Below are 27,371 nucleotides of genomic sequence, written 5' to 3' on the forward strand. Positions count from 1 at the left end.
CGCTGACTTCAGGCCTCCGTACCCCATCCCCTGCGGTGTTCCGTCACTTCCGGCGAGCCTCTCGCGGTTTCTGGGTTTCAGAGCAGTGGCCTCGACTGCAAAGAGGGAGCTGTGGGTTTTTATTGTAAGGTTCAGGAAAAGAAGCGGCATCACCAAACGCTGTCAGTCATGGTGAGTTGGCCGGGGATCGCGAACTGGGTGATTCTAGAGCTGTGCCCCTGGAGCTGGCAGGGAGGGCCTGGACCTGGTGGCGGAGGTGCCGAGTCACCCGGGCCTGCGTCGGGCCCCGCCACTGCCCGGGAGCTTCTGTCCCAAGTGGGATCTATAATTACGAGCCACCTCTTTTCTTCTTAGCTCGTCCGAGTTATGACTCGAATGCCTTTCGGCGGGACAGCAGCCCCGGAGAGTAGAAAGGAACCTGCTACTTTATGTCGATAGTTCTCATAAGTGCTCGCACGCAACAAGTTTCCATGAACTCGGAGTTAACTGGAGAGTTCTTGGGGAGTGGCGCGAGGGAGGAGAAAACGAAGGACATTAAGCTCAGCCAAAGTTCCCTGACCTTTTATTTAGTAGAAATCATGTCTTAGGATGTATGTCACGTTGTGTTCATCACGTTGTGATAACAATAGGTAATATGTGGTGCGCCTTTTTTCTATCAACGTATACTTATTTAATTCCTGCATTCCCCATCACTCCTGTATATAGTGTTGACTCCGTGCCATTTGTTTGTTAAAAACAAGAAGTGACTATTAGATTTTTATCGTGGGTGTCACAGTAAGTCCCTGTCTAAGTTCATTTACATAACCAGCACTGAGTGTTTGATGTGTTAGGCATCAAAGCTTTAAAGGAGGTAACATGGATGGTAGAAGCTCATGTTCATTGGTGGCTGAGTTGGAAGGATACTGTTCCGGGTGTTGCATACTTCCTGTCTGTTGTTTGTGTTCCAGAGAGAAGCAGTAGGTTAGATGGATGGCATAGGGAAGATGCTTTGATGAGCGCACACACCCCAACCCCAGACCCCATCGCTCAAAAAAGGGTTTTGTGGGGTATGCACCTGAGACTGAGTCATACAGTTCTGGTACTTAAAGAAAAAGATAAAAGACTGAAGCGGGGCGTGGTGGCGCACGCCTTTAATCCTAGCACTCGGGAAAAAACAACAACAACAACAACAAAAACCAAAAAAACCACCCCCCCCAAAAAAAAAAAAAACACAAGAAGGTAAAAGACTGAAAACGTGTGTGCTAGTAACGGAAGAACAGTTTATTGGTGGGGGATGTTGGTGTGCACGTGGGCCTGAGAATAGAAGCCTTCGGGTGGGTACGTGAGCCCGTATGCGCATGTGAAGGTCAGCAGACTGTCTTGGATGTAGTTCTTCCCGTCTTGACTTTGCTGGCTGGTATGAGGAAATACTTGATATGCAGTGTGCAGGTCTGTTCTGTGCTGTGAGCACCGGGAGAAGCACTAACTCCGACCCCTGCCAAAGCAAGGGAGGCTTGCTGAAGAAGGAAAAGGATTGTAACTGAAAGCCAGATGGAGGAATACATACATGGGCATCTGCTTTTCACCACCTGCAATGCTCTTTTGGGTTTCTTGCCCAGTTGACACTGAAGACATGTAGGTCTTTAATGAGGGTCTCCTCCTGAACACTTGGTTAGCATCCATTCTCGGGTGCTCTCTGTCCCGATACCCGTTTCTTGTCTTTAAAACTCCCAGACATGGGTATTTTATTGTTATCTTCCTTGTCTTTCATACCAGGTTCACCAGGGCAGAGGTGATATCTGCCTTCAGTACCCAAAGATTACTAAAGTGATATCCCCTAGAGTCCAGATTGGAGCCACACAAATGGTAGGCAGTCAGGAAAAGAGGTGGCTTCTAAGTTAAGGATGGTGGAGAAAGGGCTCCAGGTGGAGTTACAAGTCCAGAGACAGGAACCTTAGGTTAGGAGATGGTGGATGGTCAGTAATGAGTCTCTGTGAAGTGTATGTAAGGCCCAGCCTTGATCGGTCTTGAGAATAGGGAATAGTAGCAGAAAGGTGGGAGGGGAAGGCCTGGTTTTATAGTTAGTAAAGTTGCACTGTCTATAGATAACAGAAACTGGACCTGAGGGATGAGTGTGGGGGGCACAAGAAGGATTTGAGGTTCACTGTGCCGCCGAGGCAGTCAGAAGAGCATTCTGGTTAGTTGAGATTTTAGTTTGCTGTGTTCTTTGACCACATTTATATGCACCGATGACTTGCTATGTTAGTGCTTGGCCTAAAGAAACATACCTTTGAGGTAGATAGAGTGCACATTTGTGTACATTTGTTATGTGGGAGGCTAAGTCAAGGTCACCGGGATTCAGGACTTGATGGTCAGCCTCTTTTTTTTTTTTTTTTACAGTGCCTTTGTTTCTTTGTTTTAATAATAATACCATTTCTTTCTTTCTCCTAGTTTTCTTTCAACATGTTTGACCACCCGATTCCCCGGGTCTTCCAGAACCGCTTCTCCACGCAGTACCGCTGCTTCTCCGTGTCCATGCTAGCAGGGCCTAATGACAGGTCAGATGTGGAGAAAGGAGGGAAGAGTATGTGCCTGTTTTTATTTTGAATCGTAACCTTTCCTGCCCTAAACTCTATGAGCCCTGTAGCCTTCTATAGCCCTTAGTTTGCATGTGGGCACCAGACACTAACATTATAGTAAAAATGTCACTGTCCTAAGGCATGGGTGGTGGGAGTAGGGTGCTAATTATGTTTGTTGACTAAATGCCATTCAGAGCACAAAAATAAATTACTTCAAGTAAGATTCTTTATGAAAAGTCGTTATGAAATTCTGGCTAGCCCCAAACCACTGTTCAAAGCTTTTAAAAGCTGCATTAGAAAGTATACATCTTGCCTTTGTTCTACCCTTTTGTTTTTATTTACTTAATATTCCTGAAATATTCTTTTCACAGTAATTATGCCACCCTCAGCCCTCGATCAACTCAGTAAGTACTTTCTATATAAGTACGGGAAGCCAGAAATGGGCATGGGCTTCTCGTTGTTCTCAGATTCTGGGTAACAGAAAAGTGTCAGGATGTGGTTAGAATCCTCTTTGGAGGGTGTGCTGGCCTAGAAGGACCAGGGGCAAGTACCTTAGATGAGGCAAAGTATGGCTGTGCTTCCCACTGCAAGGGTGCTATAAGCACCCACTCAGTAAAGGGTACTCCTTTCTCTTTCTTCTCACCTCAGCCCCTTCCCCAGTGCCTGGCTTGTCTCAAGAACTTGTCTAGATACAAAGGAGCAGCACTTTGTATAGTGCTTGAGTAGTTCATACTGTGCTGTGGGCTCACTAGGTTGTCTTCCTAAAGGAAAAAAAAAAAAATAAGATTGATCTACAAGAGAACTGCATGACACAGATCTTCCAAACCTGAGTTTTTCACTTCCAATGTGGCATTGTATCCTGAGGAAGCCAAAGGTTGAACTACACTTTCTCTTCCTATGCCAGATAAAGCCATTGTGAGAAAAGCCCTAGGTTTGCTCTCTCGGATTATGAACAGCCCTGATTGTGGACACAATCTTTGCTTTGGAAACTTGAAGATATTCCCATACTGAATTCATCCTGTGGGGCCTGGTTTTATGGAGGTGTAGCCGGGACTTGCAGAGAATAGATGCTACTTTGCTGTGTTTGGGCTTTGAACTTTGCCCTGCTCAGCTACTGACTTGGCTTCTCTGGATCTTGGTATCTCCATTAACCAGGGACACCATCAGTACCATTCATTGGAGCTATGTGAGAGTTCTAGTTATAAGTGGGGAGGTGACCTATAACCAGCTCAAGGTGGGACCATGTCTGGGGTTCACAAAAGGTTGCCATTACAAAGACAGGATGGGTCTTTAGTCTTGCTTTTGGGGTGAGCTGACCAAGGAGCCCAGGTGTGTCCCTTAGCAAAGTGTCCAGAAAGATACTTTAGAACTGAATCAGTGGGATTTAGACCAGATTAGAGCAGCATTCAGACCTTTCTTTGTTTGCTTTTGCTGTACTAAGGATTCAGGCATGCTATTGAATATTTATTCACTGAAATAGACCCTTCAGCCCTTTAAAGCCCTTTTTTCTTCCTTCAGACTGGGTCTCACCAAACTTAACTAGGATGACCCTGAACTTAAAATCTTCCTGCCTTGACTTTCTGAGTTACAGGTGTGTGCCACCGTGCTCAGCTGTTGAGGCCTGTTAAGTGGTGGAAGAAACCCACTGTAACCAAGTAAGACCAAGGGAGTCTTGATTTGTGAGATGCAGGTTATTGCTCAGGCTGTAGGAATTAAGTGTCTCAGAGGACCGGGGAGCTTGAAGTCAGGCTCTCCCATCAGTCAGTGGCTGAACGGTGCTAGAGCTTCCTTTAATTTCCTCTGCCTCAGATCTTTGGCGGAGCCTGGACTGCAGCACCCAGACTCTGGGTCAACTTGTAGCTTCCATGGTTGGAGCTGTTTTAGTGACAGAGCATAAACCTAATTCCTTGGCCCTGGGCCACTTGTCTCAGTCACCCTTGTCCTGGCAAGATCACCTTCATTCTACAGTGAGGCAGTTTTCTAGGCTGCTTTGGAGCTTCCCACCCAAGCTCTTTCCTGATTGACTTTATTCATTCAACATTTACAGAGAGGCCAGAAGTCTTCTCTGCCTCCTGATGCTAAGTGAACTTTTCTTGCCAGATGTGGTGGCAGGCCTCTGAGGTAGAGGCCATTTAGGGCTATGAAGTGAGACTTGGTGTGTGCTTAACCTGACGAGCTGCAGTCTACTGACAAGTGGCAGAGTTGTGACTTCAGCAGACTAAGTGTGGATCCCAGCACCACCACTCCTGAGCGTGGTCAGTGAGGGCGTGTTACTTTACCCACATGCCTCAGTTTCTCCAACAGACTAAAACGGGAGGAATGATGGTGCCTTCATTATTCTGGGAAGATTGAACAATTGCCCAGGACACAGCAAACACCACTGGGAACCTCTCAGCACTTTCCTATTGCCCTGGTCTCCTGGCCTTTGCTGGTTTCATGTGGCCAGGCCCTCCTCTCTCTGCCCTTGTGCCTTTGATTCGGCATTCCACTAGTCCTGTTTCTGGCTCCTGCCCTCTGTGCAGCCATTAACTCATAGACCACTGGAATTCAGAGACATGCCATGTTGTGGCCTTCTGAGCTAGAGCTGCCCACTGGCCTGGTACTTGTCTCTGTTCCATGTGTTCTCATAGTGTCTCCCTTCCTTACTTACTCTCACACCTGATCCCAGCCATCTTGCCTAATTACTGGTCATTCCTTGAACTGGCTGAGTTCTTCTCATCCATTCCTTTGCTTAGCTGTCCCTCTTCCTGGATTGTGTGTCTGGTAGCTGACCTGGAAAGCTGTGTCTTTAGGGCCTGGGAAGTCTATTCCCTGGTCATTCTCCCTTCCCACCCCTTTGCTTCCCTGGTGCCTGCAGTGTGTACTGGTTCACAATCTCACCTCTCTACATAAAAACCTTTAAAGGAACAGATTTTTTTTGTGTGTGTGACACATGGTTGACACTTAAGTTATTGATGAATAAATGAACATGTTACTTTTAAGAATCATGATTTCAAAAAATCATGTTTATGCTGGTGCTACATGACTAAGTCACCAAGCTCCTCTAGGGCCACACGGTGTGTTCTTGCAGTGATACCCCTCTGACTAGAACAGTAGCGGAATGTGGGAGTAGGCTCTGAAGTTTAGGCCACAGGAGGGCATTGGGTGGACGGGGTTTCCTTCACAGGTGGTAGGTGTGGTACTTGCTTGTGTGTTATAACATCTTTGTTCTTAGGCCGGCTCAACATTACCTATCCTATGCTGTTTAAATTGACCAATAAGAATTCAGATCGGATGACACACTGCGGTGTACTGGAGTTTGTTGCTGATGAAGGCATCTGTTACCTCCCCCACTGGGTGAGTTGAGCTGTGAAGGTCTGTCCCTTTTTCATGTGTGTGCATGCCTGAGCGTCCTTTCAAGTAGAAGAGCCTAGTAAGAGGAAGACATCTTCAGCAGTGTGCTGTGCCATGTAAACTCATGCTTAACTGTGTAGACACAGGTCAAGCTGATGTGAAGGGTGGGTGTCATTCCAGACCTGGGTGCCTCATCAAGGGCTCCTCAGAAGGGCTGACAGAGGTACTTAACATTTCAGGGAGGATGCTGAGGTGGCAAGCATTCTGTAGTGTGGTTTGGAGACCGTAGCACCCTTGCTTCCCTTCTCTCTCTCCTTTCAGTCCTAGCCCAGTTGACAAGCTCAGCTTTAGGAAGCCTTCACGGGGAAGCATGTACCCTGGTCTTTGTGCTTTAATGGTGTCAGGTGTCCTGAAAGGCCCCTGGCAGGCTGTGAATGGGGCTGAGGACACAGAAGTACTTTGTCTGCTATTCTTGGAGGCCCCACTGCCACCAGAAAAATGTTAAAGGTTCAGTCCCTACCTGCTTGCTCTATCGCAGTGACCAGCACATTTCAAAGGAATAGCTTTTCCTTTTTACAATTGCATGTGATTCAAGTGCTAAAGAGTGTTTCTTTCTTGTCATTGCCACCCCTTCCAGCTGGGCCCCAAGGTGCTTGATGAGCCATGGCCATGTCTTCCCTAACAGGAGTCCTGCTTGGATCTGCACCTCCTACTTCTAGGCTTTTCTTTGTTGCCTGTCTCCTTGCCCTGACTTGCTGTGGGACTTTTTACTAAAGCTGAGATCTGACATGCTTATCACTTACACTCATCACTTACTGTCCTGTGTCTACCCCTGCATAAGGCAGCATCTTGTTGTAGCAGCAGGCCTGGCCACTGGAGCTGCACTGGATGGTGAAGGGTAGAGCAGTGACTCTTTCAGCACTTCTCTTCCTACAGAGGCCCTATGGCTCACCTATTGAGATGAAATGTGAGGTAGACAACACTGAGCACTGAAAATTCTCCCTTTAAATCCCTGGTGTGCAGTTAATAGCTACAGATTCTTTGACATCTTTAGCCTGAGAAGCTATCTGCATTTCTTTCTCTGAGATGCCACATGGCACTTAAGAAGCCAGTGGGGATGTGAGATTATTTTCCCAGCCTTTTTGGGCTTCTATTTCAGGTGACAAGGGGCATGTACACAGATTATCTCCCTTGGCTGCTCAGTGGGCTTCACCCAGCCTAAGCTGCCAAGTTTCAGGGAGAACCAGGCTGCAGCAAGTGCTGGCCTGCTGCTGGAACCTCGTCTGTTGACCCAAGCTTATTGGAGTGCCATCAGGCCTGGGCCTGCCATGCTGTCTGCATCAAAGTGCCCACGAATGGGCCAGGGAGAGTGTACTTTCAGGTCCTCTTGCTTCCTTGTTGTCCTCAAGTCATTTCAGAAGTCTGTTCCCCAGGGCTTGGTCTGGCCCTTTTTCCTGCTTTGTACTGTCTGTGGTTCTGTCCTGCTTCTGTCTGGGGAAGCCGTAGGCTTCACTCCGGCCTGCAACCGTCTTCGTGTTCTATGTGTTCCAGAGCCTCATGCCACAGTTACCTTCCTCCTAACTGACCACTTTATACTGCTTTGGTCTGTACCAGGCTGGTATTGACCCTTGGGAAACTTGTGCTTAGGGTCACAGATCCCTCACTTGCCAAAACTTTAGCAGCCTATTGTGGCATTTGGAGGAGTGGCTATCTTCCATTTTTGTCATTCCCAGCCTTTTAGCACGGTGTGCTGGATGGAGCCTCAGTAGTCTGTGGCTGCCCCATTCTTCAGATGAGCAACTTCCTACTTGCACCATTGCCCTCGGTCCTTGCTTCTTTGTAATGTTCTCAAAGGGATTTGCATCCCTAAGGACATGCTTGCTTGGGGTAGCCTAGCATAGGAGGGGCTAGCACTGGGCGTCTGTCTAAGTAAGGGTTTAACTGCTGTGAACAGACACTATGACCAAGGCAACTCTTGTAAGGACAGTATTTAATTGGGGCTGGCTTACAGGTTTAGAGGTTCAGTCTATTATCATCAAGGTGGGAGCATGCCAGCATCTAGGGAGGCATGGTACAGGAGAAGCTGAGAGTTCTACATCTTTGTCTGAAGGCTGCCAGCAGAATAATGGCTTCCAGGCAGCCAGGATGATGGTCTTAAAGCCCACACCCACAGTGACACACCTACTCCAACAGAGCCACACCTTCTAATAGTGCCACTCCCTGGGCCAAACATATTCAAACCATCGCAGAACCGGAAAGATAAAAGGGGGTAGAGAGGTGTTAAGGAAGGCCAATAGAAATTCACTCTTCAGTTCTTTCTACTTATGCATTTATGTATTCAACTTATTTTTTAAATTATCAAAAATCCATTCTGAGACCTGTAACCTATCCCACTTTCCTGACCCATAGCTCTCTGCCTCTGACTTAAGACTTCTGGTACTACAGTGGCCTGGTTTCTACATGCTAGATTTTCCCAGCCTTTGTTCATCTCTCTCTGTTCCTCTCCTCAGTCATTATCTGTCTTACTGGTAGTTAATCAGTGCACGTGTATTAGTGTTTTTATGATCCTTAGTAGCAGACATGTCCGGGGCCTTCCATGACTAGCTTTTCTTTGTGTGATCTTTCTATTATAAGTGTGGTCTTGATTGCTTCAAGGCCATGAAAACTGCCTGTGGGGCAGCTTTGGAGCTGGGAGGTAAGCATCCCAGGGTAGCATTGTGTACAGTAGGCTGGAAACTGGTGGCCTGTCAGGTGGCCTTGGCAGACAGGTCACAATGCAGCCTAAGTTGAATCCCTTACTTGGTCAGCTTTCCATGTGCATCCCTCACTTGGTTTTCTTCTCTGGTATAGCTCCATGGCACTATTAATTTGCTTGTTTCAAGTCTTCATCCTGGGCCCTTCTACCCAAGTAAGACTTAGACCCCGTTAGTGTACTAACTGGCAGATGTTCACCATGTAGGCTTGTTGATTTTCAGGAGTTTCATGCTGATTTCTTGTCCTCAGATGATGCAGAATTTGCTGTTGGAGGAAGGGGGCCTGGTTCAGGTGGAAAGTGTCAACCTCCAAGTGGCGACCTACTCTAAGTTCCAGCCTCAGAGCCCAGACTTCCTGGACATCACCAACCCTAAAGCGGTGTATCCTTTGGACATAAGAGTTCCTCTGCAAAGGAGGGCTTCCTGCTTGTCACTGAACATCATGGGGAAACACATCTGTTTCTGATTGAAGTCATGATTGCTAGTACTGTCATTTGGCTAGTATGTCCTCTGGGTCCTGACCAAGCCTTCGCCAGGCACTTGCAGACACTTGTTAGACTCCAGAGCAGAGCCTTCTTTTAGTTTCATGGCTACCTAGCACAAAGACTGAAATACACAGTCTATCCAGTGGGAAGGCATCGTGGCTCATCTATCTCCAGCCCTCTGTGGAGCCCTTGGCTCTGGTTCAGCATGAACTAGGGAATCCGCCCACTTTGTGCTCAGACTTAGGACCCATCCAAAGTAAGACAATAAAGGCTGGCTGAGTACATTTTCTGTTTTTTAGCAAGGGGGAAGGAAAAGGCTTATGTTCTTGTTCTAATGATTTTTTTTCTTTTATGTTCGCCTCTCAGGTTAAGCTGGGTATGTGTATTTATAAATGTGACCTGTGTGAGTGAGGGACATGCTTTGTGTCAAGATGTGCATAGTAAGACTTTGTCTGAAGAAGAACAAAACAAAAATCGTAAACAGCAACATGGACAAGTAGAACATTTTAAAGCAAACATACTGACAGAACCCGCTTTTACTTCTCTTGCCACCTGTCACCTCTCTCCACTCACTGTCAGAAGCAGGCTGTTGTGCCAAGGGTCAAATCCTGGATGCCAGTGAGCCTGCTGCTGTCTGGGTCCTAGACAAAGGGGCATGTTGGATACTTGTCTCCACAGTGTAGGCAGTGGTAGAGGTGTCCTGTCCAACAGGCAGGGGACATCTGTGGGGAGAGCTTCTTAATTTGTCCATCAGAATGAACTACAATGTTTTGCTGTCAGTGTAGGATGGGTCTTGTCTTCATCGTCACCTTCTAGGATCTTTGTGGTTTCCTATATTATAATGTAGATATATTAAATTGCTTCCAGGAGCCTTTTAAAAGATTTTTAAAAGAATCTTATGGGTATGTCTGTGTGGATGTTTGTGCATACAGGTACTCAAGGAGGCCAGAAAAGGCCATTAGATTCCCTAGGGCTTGTGTTATAGGTGGTTGTAAACCATTTAATATGGATGCTGGGAATGAAACATTGATCCTCGAAAGAGTAGTACACTCTTAACCATTGGGCCATCTCTCCAGCCCCTGTTCTATCTTTTAAATTATGTGTATGTGTGTGGATATGTGCTTGTGGTCTAGGTACCTTTGGAGGCCAAAAGAGTCTATCAGATACCCTAGTTACAGGTAATTGTAATCTGTCAGTGTGGGTGCTGGGAACCAATCTTGGGTCTTCTCCAAGAGCGTATTCACTCTTAACAGCCGAGCTATCTCTCCTGGGAGGCTTTTTCTCTTTGTTATCATGGGAAAAAGGGTATCCCTTTGGTTAACTGTTGTTCCTGGGTATAACTGATAAGGTAAAGGCAGTCTCAGTGTACGTAATGGTTAGTTTTTATTTTCAGCTTGACTGTTGGAATCATACAGTAGACATATATAGGCTTGTTTGTGAGTATTTTTTAAAAAGAAGACTCACTTGAGTGTGAGGAGCCCCATCGTGTGATCCGGGTCCCAGGCTGACTAAAGGGAGAAGGTAGGGAAACCAATTGAGAGCTTTCATTCCCTTTTCTCTGCTTTTCGATCCACCCAGGTGTGAATAGACACCCACCACCACAGCCACAAGCCTTTCCTGCCTGCATGCCCTTTCCTTTCATGATAAACTGTTTTAGGGCACACTGAACCCAAGTAAATCCTTCCTAATGTTGCTTTTGGTTGAGTATTTTGTTTCAGGGATGAGAAAAGGAACAAAGACAATGTAGAGCAGAAGCGGGTGGAGTACCATAGCATTTGCCAGGCCTGCCAAAGAAATTCTCGCAGCCAGTCCCACTCATCTGGGGTCAGCTCTTCCATCTGTTCAATGGAAGAGTGTTCCTTCTAGAATCACTAGAAGTAGTAATCCATTGTGTAATTGAAGGCATGCAGCTGTTCTGTTACCTTGACAACTTGTATGCAGATTAGAAAATGCATTGAGAAACTTCGCCTGTCTGACGACTGGAGATGTGATTGCTATCAACTACAATGAGAAGGTAGGTGAGCCTGGCTACCTTACCTGTTAAAGAATGTTCTGCTACTGTGCCTGTTTACCAGAGAGAGGGAAATGACAGAGCTAAGAAATGATTCCATCTAAGTGTTTTAGTCATGCAAAGAATTCATTGGGGTGAATACAGGAGCATGGGTGAGCCAGGATGTGACTTATAGAAGCTGCATCAGTGGAGTTCCTGTACAAGTTATGGGCAGGGGTAGCCTCTTGAGCCTGGTGACTTTCTTCTGGTCTTGGTGGGCACCAGGAGTGCCTGTGGTACACATGTATACCCGCAGGTAAAATGTTCAGAAAAAAATCTTCCTTCCTTCCTTCCTTCCTTCCTTCCTTCCTTCCTTCCTTCCTTCCTTCCTTCTTCCCTCCCTCCCTCCCTCCCTCCCTCCCTCCCTCTCTCTCTCTCTCTCTCTCTCTCTCTCTTTCTTTCTTTCTTCCCGCCCCCTCTCTTTCTTTCATTTGTATGTTATGTGTTAAAAATGCCTTTGCCGGCTGACGCTGATGGGACATGTTAGTGATCTCACCACCTAGGAGGTGGTTGTGGGTTCAAGATTTCATGAGAGTCCCCACACCCTCCACAAGAGAATGAATCCACAATGAAGAGTCATTGTCCACTCTAGTATTGAATGGGGTGTTCTGAAAGTGGCTTTTATCACCTAATTGCTTCCTGCTGTTTGTTTTTTTTAAATTTTCCCGGGTTCACATTTAAAGCCCTAAGTCACTCAGTATTGATAGTTATATATAATGTCTATATTGGGTCATCTCCCTAGCCTTTGATGGTGGTTAATTTGATTACTATTTGATGGGATTTAGAAACTCAATAGAATCAAGACCCTTCCCAGCATGGCAAGGGGCTTGGCTTAGATAAAAGGACAGGAAACCCTTTGGCGGGGAGAGGAGAGTAGGAGCTTGCTTTGTGGTCCAGACCAACCTTGAACCTACAACCCTGCTGCTGGTCATCAGCTGGCGCTTTACCTTACCAGGGAGCCTCTGCCATTTCATTTTATTATTTGCTTCTGGAATGCTGGGGATTGAACCTATGGCCTTGCAATTACTGTACGAATGCTCTACAGCCAAGCTGTAGGGCTGGTGAGGTGCAGGTAAAGATGCTAGTCCTGTGAGCCTGGTGATCTGAGTTTGATCCTGGAGCCCAAAGGTAGGAGGAGAGATCCAACCTCTGACCTCCATGTGGACACTGTTGCAGATGCATGTTGGTATATAGTGTGTGAAACAACTGAGCTAGCTCTGTATAACCTTAGCCCAACTTCTTTTCTTTTCTCTTTGCTTTTCTTTTTTCTGTCTTTTTCTTCCCCCCTCCCTCCACCCCCCCCATCTCCTACCGCCCCCCTCTCAAATTTAAGCAGTACAATTTATTTATCTTTTTGGGAGGATAGACTTAGCATTGTTGGTGTGAGCGTTCTTACTCTTGTCTCCTAAACACCTAGCTAATTCTTTTCTTAGAATAAACTAGATTGTGATTTTTAGATACTAGAATCTATTTAGAATGTATAATAATATTAGAATATTAGATTTTAGGTGTTGACTAAATTAGATATGAATAGCTAGACCAGAATAGTCTTGCAGTATGGTGCTAATTAGCTTGTGGAATTAGATCAACATGTGGGGACAAGTACCTTTTGATCTGACCTGAAGCAGCACTGTCAGTGCTGGAAGGTTTGATGCTGGTGTGAGGCTTGCCCGTGTTGCCAGCCCTTACTACTTCATTTTCCTGTTCTTTTTGCAGATCTATGAGCTGCGGGTGATGGAGACCAAACCTGACAAGGCTGTATCCATTATTGAATGTGACATGAATGTGAGTGACTTTCCATTATAAGTGAGGTCAGAACCCATGAGTGTGTCACACAAGGGGAAGAGGAGGAAAATGCTGTCAGAATAGGAGGAGGTGGCTATTCACCTAGTATTCCCTCCTAGGGAATACAAGTGGCAGTTGACTGTACTTAAAGTGGTTGGATCCACAGTCACCTCAGGCTGTCAAAGACTGAATGTTACAGTATTAAGAGCTAAGTGGAAACAAATTATTGACAGGACTCATGGTTGTCAAGGAAGAGGAAAGGTTGCACTGTCTCCTGTCTCCTTTCATTTACATTGATAGCTAAGGTTTCAGACTTTAGAAAGGGAAGAGAGATTAATAGTTGCCAGGAACATGTAGGTTGTTGTAGTACTATCAGTACCTTCTCTGGGTAATGGGTACACACACTTCCATGGTGATATGGTTATATTTAACTATAGACAGACAGACACACACACACAGAGAGAGAGAGAGAGAGAGTGAGAGAGAGAGAGAGCGAGAGAGAGAGCTCCCCCAACAATCTCTGTGTGTCTATAATGTGTTCATGCCATTGTAATGATGTTGAGCAGTGTAAAGCACTATTGTTGGGACAACTGGACTCTCAAGCTGTTGTATTGGTTAATTAAGGAGGCAGAAGTTAACCTTTATTTTCAAAACACAGGTGGATTTTGATGCTCCCTTGGGATACAAAGAACCAGAAAGACCAGTGCAGCATGAGGAGTCAATAGTAAGTCATTTCCTTGAGCTCCTTCTGATATTTTTGTACCTGTGCTTCTTTTGTTTGTTTTAATTACATTTAAACATGTTGTGTGCGGGTTGGAGGTGTGGGTGCTGTGCATGGGTATGGAGGTCAGAGGACAACTTTTGGGAGTTGTTTCTCTTTCCACCATTGGATACCAAGGATTGCACTCAGGTGTTCAGGCTTGGGGGCAAGTATTTTTACCTGGTGAGCTGACTTACTGGTCTGTTCATGTATTTTTTGTGTGGACTCTGCAAGGGTTAGCTGGGCCATGGTCCTTGCTCCTAGGAGGAGGCTTGCCTCCTGTGAGGATAGTGTGTTCTGGCTGATGGAGACGGGCAACTGTGGAAACAAGGGGCTCCGAGGAAAGCTGACCACCCATTCCAAGAAGCTCATGTCCTGTTTCTTTTTTTTTCCCGTTAGGAGGGAGAAGCAGACCACAGTGGCTATGCCGGAGAGGTGGGCTTCCGTGTGAGTACCAGGCACTGTGTGTCTCTCTGCATCCTGATGCCAGCAGCTATTCTTAGTGATGATTTATGGGCACTTCTGGAAGATCAGCCAGTGCTCTGAACTCTTGAGCTATCTCGCCAGCCTTCAAACCTTTTAATACGGACTTTTTCTTTGAACCTTGACAACCCTGAAAGGCTTCCAACTTCTGTTGTTTCTTTCAAAACTTATGCCTATCATAGGACTTGGATATGGTCTCTAGGTGTGTGGGGAGTGTCTACTAAAAAGTCAAGTTAGTATAATAAATGCGACACTTCCTTTAGGCTCATCAGTTGTTAGCACATTTGCTTTACCTCTGAAAACACACCCTGCTTTTATTTGCCTACACTATTTGAAGGTAAGTAGCATGTTTGCTAACCAGGCTCCCTGGTGAGAGGCAGAAGTGGCTCATGTGCAGGTGCTGAAAAGTGCTAGGAAGCAGAAGAGGAAGTATGACTAGAGATATGGGGAGGAGGGGCCTGGCAAGTATTTGCAACAGAGGTCAGCTATCACTGCTGCTGCCTGTTTTAGAGTTCTTGGGCTTCCTGCAGTCCCTTGAGGGGCTGCTTGAGGTACCTTGGCTGTCAGCACTGAGAGGATCTAGCAGTGCACCAGCTCCCTCCTCTTCTGGGGTCTCTACACAGAGGTCCATGGTTGCTCACTCTTGGGGTTGAGCATGCACCCTCTTGACTTCCTTTTCTAGGCCTTCTCTGGTTCTGGGAATAGACTAGATGGAAAGAAAAAAGGGGTTGAGCCCAGTCCCTCCCCAATCAAGCCTGGAGACATCAAGAGGTAGGTCTGCTCTAGCTTGTCCCTGATGAGTATTTGCCATTTTCTAAGAAAGGTTTGACACATGGGCTTTGTGTCAAAGCACAGGACGCAGTAGAGCCTCATTCCAGCAGCTACTGAGTAGGCTCAAGTTCTCACTCGCTCTCTGACACTGGTAGAGTACAATGGTATCTGTCCAGGGATTCACAGTGAACTCTCTTTTGGTGGCTACCTGGTAGGAGTGGGGATGTGTTAGTTGTCTACTGTATGTGTGACCAGGAAGAGAACAGGAGATAGGATGCACTGGAGCACTTTCAGAAGGAGTCTAAGGCCAGGCCAGTACCCACAGTTCCTACCCCATGACCAGCGTTTTTACTTTGTGTTCCCTCCTAGCAGGTACATAGAGGGCAAAGCAGTGTATACCAGACAATTATCAAAAAGGCACTGCTGTCTCTTCCTACCTTCCTCTTGATCGTCAGAAGCAAATCTTAGTCCTCCTTGGAACTAACCTTTCTCCTTGTCTGTAATTTTCACAGAGGAATTCCTAATTACGAATTTAAGCTTGGTAAGATAACTTTCATCAGAAATTCACGTCCATTGGTCAAAAAGGTTGAAGAGGTAAGTTAATTTCATTGGTCATAGGATTTACTTACTAGTGATGACTAGTGTGTTTCTACCATTCAAAATATGATGCTTCTGTGATGTTTAGGCCCCTTCTTGTGGCCCTGCTGTTCCTAATGGGCTGATTACTCTGTAGAACCATTGCAGGTCTATTGACCAAGGTCTGGCAATGCAGGGGTCAAGAACAGACTCCAGGTTCTGCCACAAAAAAATAACCTGGAGCCCCGGTGGGTTTCATCTTCTCTTTGCTTACTGTTTGTTTCAGAATGTGAAGTTGAACCCAGGACTTCACTCATGCTTAACTATACCCCTGCTTATCACTGTTCTTTCTAACCTAGAACTAGAGCTTACCATTTCTATACAGTGACTCCTAAGTAAGTGGTAAGGCTGTAAGATAGGAACAGTATGGCTAAGAGTCCTGCAGAGATGAATGCTTTGAACAGGCCCAGCTGACTCTAGTTGGACATGATACCTGGGAATAGGTGCATATGCTCATAGGAAACCAGATTGACCAAAATCAAGACATTGAGAGTTAATATGAACACAGTCATGAAGGTTCAGGCCTCTGCTACAGCCCTGATCCCACTCAACAGTGGTGACTAACATGATCCTGGCTCTTGGAGTCAATGCCAAGTCAGGTGCCAAGTACCTCTGTGTGCTTCTTAAGTAACATCTCATTGCTGAGATATACCTGTGAGCTTCATGCTGTGATTGCATTTGTACAGAGCCAGAGCCCCTGACCACCTCACACATGATATCTATTGCTCTCCATTTAGTAAGTGACCTTCAGCTGAGCGGTGGTGGCTCACGCCTTTAATCCCAGCACTTGGGAGGCAGAGGCAGGCGAATTTCTGAGTTCAAGGCCAGCCTGATCTACAGAGTGGGTTCCAGGACAGCCAGGGCTACACAGAGAAACCCTGTCTCAAAAAGACAAAACAAACAAACAAAAAACAAAAAACAAAACCCTAAAATGCTAGAAAGTGACCTTCACAAAGACATCAGGACAGCAAACTTCTATGACCAACATGTTCCTGTCACCGGGCCTGGGGGGCAGGGGAGCTGCCTTAGAAGCAGAAGGCATTACTTGGGAACTTAGTCCAAGGTGTTAGGCATTAGTTGTAAGTCACTCATCCTGCTGCAGATTGCATTCTGCACAGCAGCTGTGTCTGGAATGCAGCCACCCAAGTGTGACATGTATTTCTCCAATACGTATGTTAGACCCTAGGCTTTCCTGATTCATTTCTTAGAGGCTCACTCTTAGCTGGGCATGGAGCATAACTGTAATCTCAGTGATTGGGAAGTTGAAGCAAGAGGATCCAGGAGCTCAGAGTCAGGCTTTGCTAAATGAGAACTATCTTAAAAAGAAGACAAGAAAGGAAGAAAAGAAGAAAAGGAAGGAAGGGAGGGAGGAAGGAAGGAAGATTCCCTTGAGGGGTCTCAATAGGGCAGAGATCAGCTGTGCTGTGAGACTGTGTAAGCTGGGCTGCTGGATCATTGCCAGACACTCTTGACTACTGAACTTGTTCCGCTCTAGTATTCTGGGTGGCCTGAGACAAAGACCAGGGTGCTCCCAGGCCCAACTGCAATCTCTTGGCATCTTTAATGTCCCTTAGGCTGACACAGTGTTGTAAGTTTTCCAGGCTTGGAGTAGATGTCAGTAGACTTTTAACATCTCCATGAAACCTTCCTACATCCTTTTATCAGATACAGTTCAGCTTTCATCATGCTCATACTCCAGTGTGACTTATAGACGGAAGAATAGGCTGGCAGCCTCAGCAGGATTTGTTTTATCCACAAATATTTAGGTATATGAAATTTAAAACATAGCTTTACTCTATCTTCAAAGCCACTACAGTTTTGGTGAAAGGTAATGGGATAATAAGTTTGGAAGAGGAGGCAAGTTTAGCAAGGACTTGACAGAAGGACAAGCAGAACCTGCTTTTAATTAGCCATAGACAGCTACAGTCTAAGCCTGGCCTGGGAAAAGCCAAGAGGCAGTTTGGTGTAGATCCCGGAGCTCTCAGAAGGCACCTTTGGAAATGAGAGATAAAGACAGAATACCTATTACAATGTGTTTAGAGCCTCAGCACCTTTCCCACACTATATTGGACCTCTGCAATCCCAGGAAAAAGGTCTCATGGAAGGTCCCAAGCCTAGGACCACACTTTATTATCACACTAGATAATAAAGTCTGTTGTAGCCTTTGGTGATTGGCTGCTATTTGACCTCAGACAGTAGCAGCCAGGCTTGCTTATTGCTCTTGAAGATCAGAGCTTACACAAGAAAGAAGGCCTAAATATACTGTTAAACAGCAGGATTTCTAAGGAGTGTTCCCTTCTAGTAAAGATACAGAAAACTCATAGGTCTGAGCTAGAGGTGAAGCTCAGCGCTAGATAGAGTACTTGGTCAGCATGGCCTGATGTCCATTCCTAGCACTAAGGTGCAATGAGATGAAAGAATATATGCAAGTACTGCAGATTATGAAAAGCCAGGCATGGTAGTGTGTATCATAGCCCCTGCACTCGGAGACTGAAGTAGTAGGGTGGCTTGAGCTTAGGAATTCAAGAGCAGTCTGGGCAACATAGAAAGACTTCATTGCAAAAACAAGTGAGTGAATGAATGAATGAATGAATGTGAGAAAGGGGAAAGAATTGTGCAAGTAACCTCTCTAAGTCGAAGGCCGTTAGTTAGCAGATTAGACAGTGTTACTGAGTTCGAACGACGGATAATAATAGGTCTGGGCTGAAGCAGGAAAAAGCTCTAGAGAGGTCAGAGGTCTTACTATAGTTAGAGACATCGTCTTTTAATGAAAGAGTTTTATGGCAGTTTCTGCAACATCCTTTTTCATTAGCTCCTGAGTAACAGCACAAAGACATGAAAACTTATTAACAAGCCATATTACAAACCTAATCTGGGAAGGTTCTGAGACGAGTGCAATCTGGCTAGGCTGTTAATAACCAGATAAATGCCCTATTATTTGCCAGCTGAGTCTTGCTTTGTTTCATGTATGTCCTCAATTTGAGCTTGTTTTGGTCATGTCCTCATGGTCCATCCTGCCTCATGGTCCATCCTGCCTCATGGTCCATCTGCCTCATGGGGACCTCCTTCCTCCCTTGCCTTTTTCCTTCTCCTTGTGGTCTTTACCTGAGATCCCATACTCCATCTCAAGACCCACTTTTCTCTCCTGCCCAGTCACAGGCTCTAGCCTTTTATCCTCCAATCAGAGATTACTGGGGAGCATTCTTTACAGCACATTGGTCAATACAACGTCCATGTCCAGACTGCAACCTGATCTTGGGGCACAGAACTCAGCATCTGAGTACACAGCACACAAGACCAACTCAACAATCTTTGGATGCACACACAGGAACTGGGTAGTAGAACAGTGTCTCAGAATCTGATAAGGGCCTAAAAAGATAGTTCAGTGGTTAAGAGCATGTGTTCTTGCAGAGGACCTGGGTTTATTTCCCAACCCACATGATGGTTTACAACCACTCCTGATTCTAGTTCCAGAGAACCTTCTATAGAGGCACCAGACACATACTCAGTACATATACATAGGCAAAATATACAAATGAGAAAAAAATTTTTTTTAAAGTTCTGAAAGGACATAGAGGAAGGACTAATGATTCTGGGAAGAGAGTCATCATGTTCATTTATACAGCCACTGCTAAGCCCACCAGTTTCCATTAGATAGCTCCAAACCCATGTTCACACAGATATCCTGTTTAAATCCAGTCAGTCTCCAAATAGAACAGACAGAAATAGAAAGGTTTGTAGGGACAAGGGGCTGTAGAGGCAGCTGGGAAGGAGATAAGAGAAGGTGAGGGCTGAGAGCAATCTATGCGCTACATACATATATAAACTTGACAACACATTTGATTTAAGGTTTTCATGGGAAGCCAAGCATGGTAGCACATTGTAACTCTAACACTTGGGAGGCTACTGCAGGATTGTGAGTTTGAAGCCTCTTCAGGCTGCTTAAAATGATTCTTTCAACAAAGCAAGACAAAAATTCTAAGAGGAAAAATTTCCAGCCTAAAATTTTGTACCCAACTCTTTCTGGGCTAAACTTTGTCCACTCAGAATTTCTGTCTGCCCTAATAATTTGACTGTTTGGACATAGGGCCCTCTACAAGGTATAATTAAGCGGAAATGGGGCCCTAATCCAATCTAACCTATTTTCTAATTTTCACAGGAAAGGGAAATGTAACCATGTAGAGGAAAGGCCAGGCACAGGCAGAAAAGGGCCATTTTCAAGCCAGAGAGGTCTGAAGACACCTTGGTCTCAGCTTCTCATCTCCAGAATGCTCATAAATTAATGTGCTATTTTAGCCACTAAGTCTATGGTGACTGACATGGCAGCTCTACCAGGCTGGCTCACTAGCTGAGCTACCATCAGGTTCACCAGGTTCAGAACAAAAGTATTTTCTGACATGTAAGACCTCAAAACAAAGACACCTTTGAGAAGCTTTTCTTGGGACGCTACTTAACTATTACCATTTTGTAATTTATAAAGTACAAGATAGACCTAACATCCAGTCCATCATTTTTGTCAATAAAATGGAAGACTGTCATTTATCCTAACTTAAAAGACATTCTACAGTATACCTCACTGAAGAAAGGAAGTAGAAATAGCTGGAGCCAGTGGCAACTCGCACTGCATCCCAGCACTGATGGAGCTGAGGCAGATGGAAAGTTTAAGGCCAGTCTGGGCTCTAGGTCAAGAAAATGGCAAGTCCTAGCTTGGGATATACGTTCAAACAGACAAAATTGGTCAAGTCTTGTGCTCAGATGGATGGAAGAGAGAGAAGTAGGACAGACCGAAGGCTGTGTGGCAGAGGCCTGCATTCTAGAGCTCACATATGCTCTGCACTTAGGCGCTTGGCACAGAAACATGGAATTACCTCAGGGTACAGCAGGTGTGAAGATGTGTTTTAGAAGCTGCAACTATCTTAGGAAACCAAGAGGTAACGTCTCAGATATTGAGCAGTTAAAAGTGTGTGGGGTAAAACCTACTGTTTTTGTAGTGTTAAAGAAACAAATCTCATGAAAGAATTGATTGTGAGTGTTCCTAACGCTGATCTGAATATACAAAGGTTTTTTTGTTTGTTTGTTTGTTTTTTAAGTGCATCTTTTAAGCTAGCAATTCCCTTCTAGAAATAAAAAAAGACAAAACCAAACCAGAGCTGTGTGCAGACAGTGAGCCACTAACCTCAGCAGTGCCAACCAGGAAGTAAGAGAATTTAGACTAGAAACTCACAGGTTTCAGATTCAGGAGTTAAGTAAACACGTGCAGAAAAGTGAGTGGAAACACTCCTATTTTGGGTTGTTGCAGTTGAGAGTGATTTTTTTCCTTGGAGCATTGTACTCTACTGTTGAATCAGTTGCTGTGGGGCTGGAGCCTTGGCTAAAGCTCTGAGAGTGCTGACATGGTGGCTCAAAATCCTCTGCAACTTCAGTCCTAGGGGCAATCTGGGGCCCCCTTCTGCATATTTTACACAGATGTATGCTGACAAAACACCCATACACGCAAAAATTTAGAAATACAAAGCGATTATTGTGTAAAAGGTTCCCAAGCTATCATGGTTCAATTTAGGATTTTCAGCTTCCTAGTGATATGATAGTGATGGGTGTTAAATAGAAGTTGTGCTTAGAGTTTTGAATTTCGGTGATTTCCTAGGCCAATAGGTAGTGGGGTCCTCTCTGAGTGTTAGATGGCAGCAAGGAGCCACAGGCTCCCTTCCCTCATATGGCCACAGTGGGGAGGCTACCAGAACACTGTCGTGTGGTTTGTAATTGAGTTGGGGTATTTGGAAGGGAGGTGTATGAAATGTCTTTTCACTTAATGATAACTTCAGCTGAAAATGGCTTCTTAAGACATAACTGCCTCCATAAGTTGTGGAGAGCTTGTACAGTAAATCTAAACACAAAGGTGGGGGTAGACTCACACAGCGATCATCTGTGGGGTTCTCAATGCCATAAATGCCAGAGACATTTGATACTTGTTTTATTTATATGTGTTTGCCCTGTGTGTGCAGGTGCCCTGGCAGCCCGGAAGAGGGAGTCAGATCCCTTGGAGTTGGAGGCAATTGTGAGCTGCCCAGCATGGGTGCTGGAAACTGAACTGGGTCCTCTGAAAGAGCAGCCCACACTTTTAACCCCTGAGGCATCTCTCTTCAGCCCCTCTAGGGCACTTCTTATTATGATTAATGAAGTGGGGAAAGTAGATGGATGGCACACAAGTCCATGGAATAAAGTGATTATTGTAAACTTTGAGGAGTTTCAGAAAATAATATCCTATTTTCATACCTAGGATGAAGCTGGAGGCAGATTCGTTGCTTTCTCTGGAGAAGGACAGTCACTGCGTAAGAAGGGAAGAAAGCCCTAAGTCTGAAACTGTTGGCTGACTGGAAAATAAAAGATCCGATTGCACCTGGCTTACAGTTACTGGCTCTGACACGTTCAGAGATGCTCTGTTATTTATGGTTTGTTTAAAGTTACCTGAGAACTATCAAGCTTGTCCTGGATGCAAAGCAGCAGAACTTGGAGGTTGTGTGCTTGATCTGGGGGAGAGAGCCCTCGGGTCCTGTAGGTGGCGGCCTCCTCCACTCCCTAACGTAGCTCCAGGGCCTCAGCAGAGCAGCTCCCCATCCCTGACTCACTCTTCTTCCCCATGTCTGTTCATGGGGCAGTGTCTTTAGCCCATCATGGCTACTCAGGCCAGCACTTCAGTACCAGACAAAGATGGCCTCTGTTTTTATTTACAGTGACTCAGAAGGGATCTCATCCAGATGAATGCACTCTCATTTTGATCTGCTCTCTCTCAGTGAATTCCATGATGAAGCCAGATGTAAAAGGCAGAATGAATACGTGCTTGAGTAATATGCCCCCGTTACACTTATTTTTTATTATTATTTTTATTTATTTTTATTTTTTTTGGTTTTTTGAGACAGAGTTCCCTGGCTGTCCTGGAACTCACTTTGTAGACTAGGCTGGCCTTGAACTCAGAAATCCACCTGCCTCTGCCTCCCGAGTGCTGGGATTAAAGGTGTGCGCCACCACTGCCCGGCCTCCGCTACATTTATTACCCAAGGTTCTGACGGTTTGTCTGTTTTTCAAGTGCTAGGATTGAACCAGAACCTGGTGAATATTAAGCATGCCACACACTCTGCCACTGAGGCTCCCCCATAACCCATTTTCTTACTGTTTTATTGTCCTCAGATCTGCACTTTGTATGATGTAAGGTCTTTTGACATGCTGATCCAGCTATTTAAAATTTGTTCCCTGAGAATAATTCTTATTGAAGAATTAAATAAACTGATTAAAACTTGCCTCTAGTTTGATATGGTATGTTGTAGATTGGTGGTATGGGCCACTAGCCGGAAGTCACAGGAAGGCCCCTTACAGCAGCGCCCTACTTCATCCTGTTGTTAGAAGACTACTTCTGAGACTTGTGGAGGCTGTAGGGATGGATGTCACTCCCTGATGCTTGGAGTGGAGCTGGTCAGGCCTAGCAAGGGCCCCATGGAGGGTGTACTTTCCCTCTATGTTTGTAGTTCCAGAGTGTGTCCATTTGCTCTTGGAAATATCCATAAACATAATTGGCTCCTAACTCTGGCACGCACATCATTACTGGCCAAATGTGGCTCTGGAAGGCATAAATGCTGTGGTAACCTGCCAGACCTGTCCTTTGGGGCTGTCTCCGTTTCCCTAGCTTTAAGACAGCTTTCATTTGTAGGATTCTGTAGCTAACTTCATCAGGCTGGAAAGAGCTCAGTTAAGCACTTGTTCTTGCAGAGGATTCAGGTTTGCTTCCCAGCACTCACAAGGTGGCTTATAGCCTGTAATTATAACTAACTCCAGTTCTAGATGATCTAAGTATATGTGTTGCACATACATAGTTATACACATAAGTGCACTAGTAAAAATATGTGACTGCATGTGTAGATAAGAGTACAGTGCTCAGGCGTCCCTTCTGTCGCCTAGAAGGATCAAACTAGAAGGGATCAAACTCTCGGGTCCTTGGTTCTGTCCACAAGTTTCTCTACAGCTGAGTTATCTCACCTTATGATCTCCAGTTAGGTTTTTTGTTTGTTTGTTTGTTTGCTTTTATTTTTGTTGTTGGGTTTGTTTCCTTTTTGAGACAGGGTCTCACCATATATATATTCCTTTCTGGTCTAGAACTGACTCACTGAGATGTCCCTGCTCTTGTTTCCTGAATGCTGGGATTAAAGGTGTGCAATCCTGACCCTGTCACTTCTAGGAGAACTTCTTTCACCCTTAGTCATCCTGCACTGCCTTCCTCCTCTCCATACACCAAATCAAGCTCACCTACATTCTGTGTATGCTCAGGCTAGATACCTGCAATTTCAGTCCGCCAGGTGGGTTACTCAGAGTTCAGGAGTCTGTACTTCAAAAATTGAACCACATACGGATTTGAAAAATAAAAAACTGGGAGAACTGACCAGAACTACTGGGTTTCCGACTGCTAATTAATACCTTTGTGACTTTGAAGCCAAGCCATCGGCTAGACACCAGGTGGTGCGGCCTCTGACTATCAGCCACTCAGTGCAGACGTCCTGTTTAGTGCCCGTTTGCTTGGAGCTCATTGGTTCATGTCCCTGTCAGTCACACGGGGCCTGGACATGGCGGTCGCAGGCAGCTGGCAGGTGAGTGTGCTTGGCTCCTGGGCTTCAGGGCTGGGTGGGATCAGGCTCTGGGGGCTGCCCGCGCTCTCCGCTGTCTCTCCCCGCAGCCTCCCCGGCCGTGCGAGGTCTACCGCGCCGAGTGGGAGCTCTGCCGCAGCGTCGGGCACGTCCTACACCACTACTACGTCCACGGCAAGCGGCCGGATTGCAGGCAGTGGCTCCGCGACCTGACTAACTGCCTCGAGTGGGAGGAGAACCGCAGCGCCGAGGCCCAGGTATGGGCAGGATGTGGATGTATGCGCAGATCCTTCGGGGCAACCCTCTCGGGTTTCTCTCCTGAGTACCAAACTGCGTTATCACCGAGACTTTAGACTGCCTCAGTTACGGGGCGGGGCGGGGCGGGGAGGGGGTGCAGAAGGAAGGGAAGTATATAGAGAGAGGCTTGGAGAGAGTAACCTTCTAGCGTTAGAGTCATCAGCTTGACAGCGAGCTTGCCTTCACCCAGCCCTTGGGGATTGGACGGAGGAAGAGAAAAGCCAGCGTGTCTGGAGCACGAGGGTGGGCTATTGAGGGCAGAATGAGTCTGAGAGCACCTAAAAATGTTCCAGTACTTGTGAATTGAGTTATCTTTGGCAGGTCAGTCTGGATCTGAGAGTGCTAAGGGTACTGTAGAGGACAGAGACCAGTATGGAGGCTGTTGCTGGACCTTTTCGAGGGAGATGTGAAGAAACCTCAACTTACTCTAGATAGCCATGTAGACATGGTGAAAGTAAAAAACATGGCGGAAAGCAAAAGACTGGAAACTTAACTGTTTGTAACTATATGTCAGCTATCATAAATTAGTGTAAGAAACAAAGATGTTTCTGAATAGAGAAATGGCCAGAGTCATGGAGAAGCAATTCACCGTGAAACTCAGAACACAGAAGCAATTATTTCTTTATTTTTTTTGTTGTGGTTGGGACAGGGTTTTTCTGTATAGCCCTGGCTGTCCTGGAACTCACTGTAGACCAGGCTGGTTTTGAACTCATAGAGTTCTGTCTGCCTCTGACTCCTGAATTCTGGGATTAAAAGCGTGTGCCACAACCACTAGGCTTCTTTACAGTTTTTAAAGTACTTTTATTCTTATTTTATGTGTGTTTTCCCTGCATATTTATCTGTACCATGTGAATCTACTGCCTGAGGATCCTCTGGAACTGGAGTTTCAGATGGCTTTAAGGTGATGTGTGAGTGCTGGGAACCAAATCCCAGTCCTCTGGAAAGCAGCCTCTAACTGCCGAGGGATCTCTCTAGTCCTTACAAGCTTTTTAAAAAAGTCTTTGTGTGTGTGTATGCGTGTGTGTATATATGTGCACACATTGCATGTAGAGAGACCCTCTGTTGACATCGGGCATCTTCCTCAGTCACTTCCCACCTTATATACTGAGGCAGGATCTCTCTGTGAACTTGGATGTCTCCACCTCCTGAGTGCTGGGACTACAGGCATTCACCCACATACTCGGCCCCTATTTGCTTCTTCTTCTTTTTGGTTTTTGGTTTTTTTCGAGACAGGGTTTCTCTGTATAGCCCTGGCTGTCCTGGAACTCACTCTGTAGACCAGGCTGGCCTTGAACTCAGAAATCCGCCTGCCTCTGCCTCCTGAGTGCTGGGATCAAAGGCGTGCACCACCATGCCCCAGGCTAGTCGGGTAACTAGCGCCACACTCTCCAGGTCTGCTGTTGCTGAGGCTTAGCGGGTTTTGCATGGCTGAAGGCAGAGACTGAACATGGTTGTGTATGCTTATAATTGCGGCACTCAGGAGGTGGAGACAACAATCTCAGAATTGAAGGTCATACATAGTGATCTTGATGCCAGCCTGGGCTACTTGATACCCTGTCTAAAAAATGTCCAAAGAACACGAAATAAAACTGCTGAAGTAAGATGACCGGTGTGTGCTAAAACAGAACAGTTGTCGAGGAGTGTTGTATAGAAGCAGCCGACCCTGGAGTACCATGTGCTCCCACGTGTTCCTCTCTTTAGAAGAGTGTTGAGGAAGAGGGTGATATAGGTGCCATGCAGCAGTACTAAGATAAGAGCCCTAGGATCCAGTTGTGAAACAGTAAGTGACCAAGTCTCATTTGTACAGCGATCCCTCTGTGAGAGCGAGCAGGTTCGGGTCCAGGCTGCTCAGAAGCACACCTTGGTATGGGCCTTGAGGCAAAGGCCCCCTACGGACTGGAACCTCCCTCTACCACAGGAGAAGGACAAGTGACAAGCAACTGCAACCCTGCCCTTGACCTAGACTTTGACTGGCTCTTACTTGACCTGGAACACAGAGCAAAGCATTTCCAGCCCTAATTGCCTGCTGCCCCCTGGATCTGGGCGTATCACCACTGCAATACTGTGAAAGACAACCTGTGCGCACATGCAGGAAGCCAAGCACTGAGGCAGGTGTCTGTGAGCACTCAGCTGCATCCTGTCCATGCAATCTCCCCTGAGAACATCGTCACCAGAGGTGGCAGCCGAGAGTTGTGAGGATCCAGGGCACAGTGGCAGCCCCGACTTGTGAGGATCCAGGGCACAGTGGTTAGAATAAGGTTGCTAGACTACCTTACTCTGATTGTGAATGACCTCCTTGGCCATGAGAGGTGGACTGCAGTGTCTTGTTTAGTGACTATCGTGGTATGAAAGTGCCGAGCTCATGCTTGCTCAGCTTCCCTGGAGACACGGTAGAGCATGCTTGTCCTCTGCACCAGCACCTTTTACTGGTTTGCAGACTTAGAAAGAAAGAAAGAAAGAAAGAAAGAAAGAAAGAAAGAAAGAAAGAAAGAAAGCAAGCAAGCAAGCAAGCAAGCGAGCAAGCCGGGCATTGGTGGCCCACGACTTTAATCCCAGCACTCGGGAGGCAGAGGCAGGCGGAGTTGGGGCCAGCCTCGTCTACAGAGTGAGTTCCAGGACAGCCAGGTCTACAAAGAGAAACCCTGTCTCGAAAAAAAAACAAAAAACAAAACAAACAAANAAAAAAAAAAAAACAGAAAGAAAGACAGACAGCATTGCAGGAACCAAGGAGTCTGGAATCGAGACCTCCAAGTCCTGAGGCAGAGACAGAGCTCAGGTCCAAGGAATATGGGGTTTAGGTCTCCTGATTTCTCCCCATTGTTAATGTATT

The 27,371-nt window shown here is 46.0% G+C and overlaps 2 protein-coding genes across 3 annotated transcripts; both read left to right on the forward strand.

Moving 5' to 3' along the window:
- Positions 1-52: 52 nt before the first annotated feature.
- Positions 53-22,909, forward strand: Ufd1 (ubiquitin recognition factor in ER associated degradation 1). Of its 2 annotated transcripts, none has more exons than XM_021185029.2 (12): positions 53-171; positions 2,431-2,537; positions 2,930-2,962; positions 5,773-5,894; positions 8,895-9,025; positions 11,071-11,143; positions 12,896-12,964; positions 13,623-13,688; positions 14,124-14,171; positions 14,890-14,978; positions 15,491-15,572; positions 21,892-22,909. In XM_021185029.2, exons 2-12 carry the CDS (start codon positions 2,531-2,533, stop codon positions 21,964-21,966), a joined length of 795 nt encoding a protein of 264 aa, XP_021040688.1. In that variant the 5' UTR covers positions 53-171; positions 2,431-2,530; the 3' UTR covers positions 21,967-22,909. The 2 variants fall into 2 exon arrangements, with proteins under 2 accessions (XP_021040688.1, XP_021040687.1); XM_021185028.2 differs by having other exon boundaries at positions 2,431-2,563; positions 21,892-22,908.
- Positions 22,910-24,211: 1,302 nt separating this feature from the next.
- On the forward strand, positions 24,212-27,053 carry C16H22orf39 (chromosome 16 C22orf39 homolog). Its single transcript, XM_021184512.2, has 3 exons — positions 24,212-24,247; positions 24,334-24,501; positions 26,349-27,053. The coding sequence occupies exons 1-3, from the start codon at positions 24,224-24,226 to the stop codon at positions 26,472-26,474; spliced, it is 318 nt and encodes a 105-aa protein (XP_021040171.1). The 5' UTR covers positions 24,212-24,223; the 3' UTR covers positions 26,475-27,053.
- Positions 27,054-27,371: the final 318 nt, after the last annotated feature.

This window comes from Mus caroli, chromosome 16 (genome assembly GCF_900094665.2).
Source record: "Mus caroli chromosome 16, CAROLI_EIJ_v1.1, whole genome shotgun sequence".
NCBI classification, from domain to species: Eukaryota; Metazoa; Chordata; class Mammalia; order Rodentia; family Muridae; genus Mus; species Mus caroli.

What these genes read in the sequence shown, in the direction of transcription:
- Ufd1 (XM_021185028.2), top strand. An exon ending in CTATCAACTACAATGAGAAG is followed by an intron (nt 11,144 to 12,895) that starts GTAGGTGAGCCT and finishes TTCTTTTTGCAG; the next exon opens with ATCTATGAGCTGCGGGTGAT. An exon ending in TGGTCAAAAAGGTTGAAGAG is followed by an intron (nt 15,573 to 21,891) that starts GTAAGTTAATTT and finishes TTTCATACCTAG; the next exon opens with GATGAAGCTGGAGGCAGATT.
- C16H22orf39 (XM_021184512.2), top strand. Translation starts at nt 24,224, where the DNA reads ATGGCGGTCGCAGGCAGCTGGCAG. An exon ending in CGGTCGCAGGCAGCTGGCAG is followed by an intron (nt 24,248 to 24,333) that starts GTGAGTGTGCTT and finishes CTCTCCCCGCAG; the next exon opens with CCTCCCCGGCCGTGCGAGGT. An exon ending in ACCGCAGCGCCGAGGCCCAG is followed by an intron (nt 24,502 to 26,348) that starts GTATGGGCAGGA and finishes TCATTTGTACAG; the next exon opens with CGATCCCTCTGTGAGAGCGA.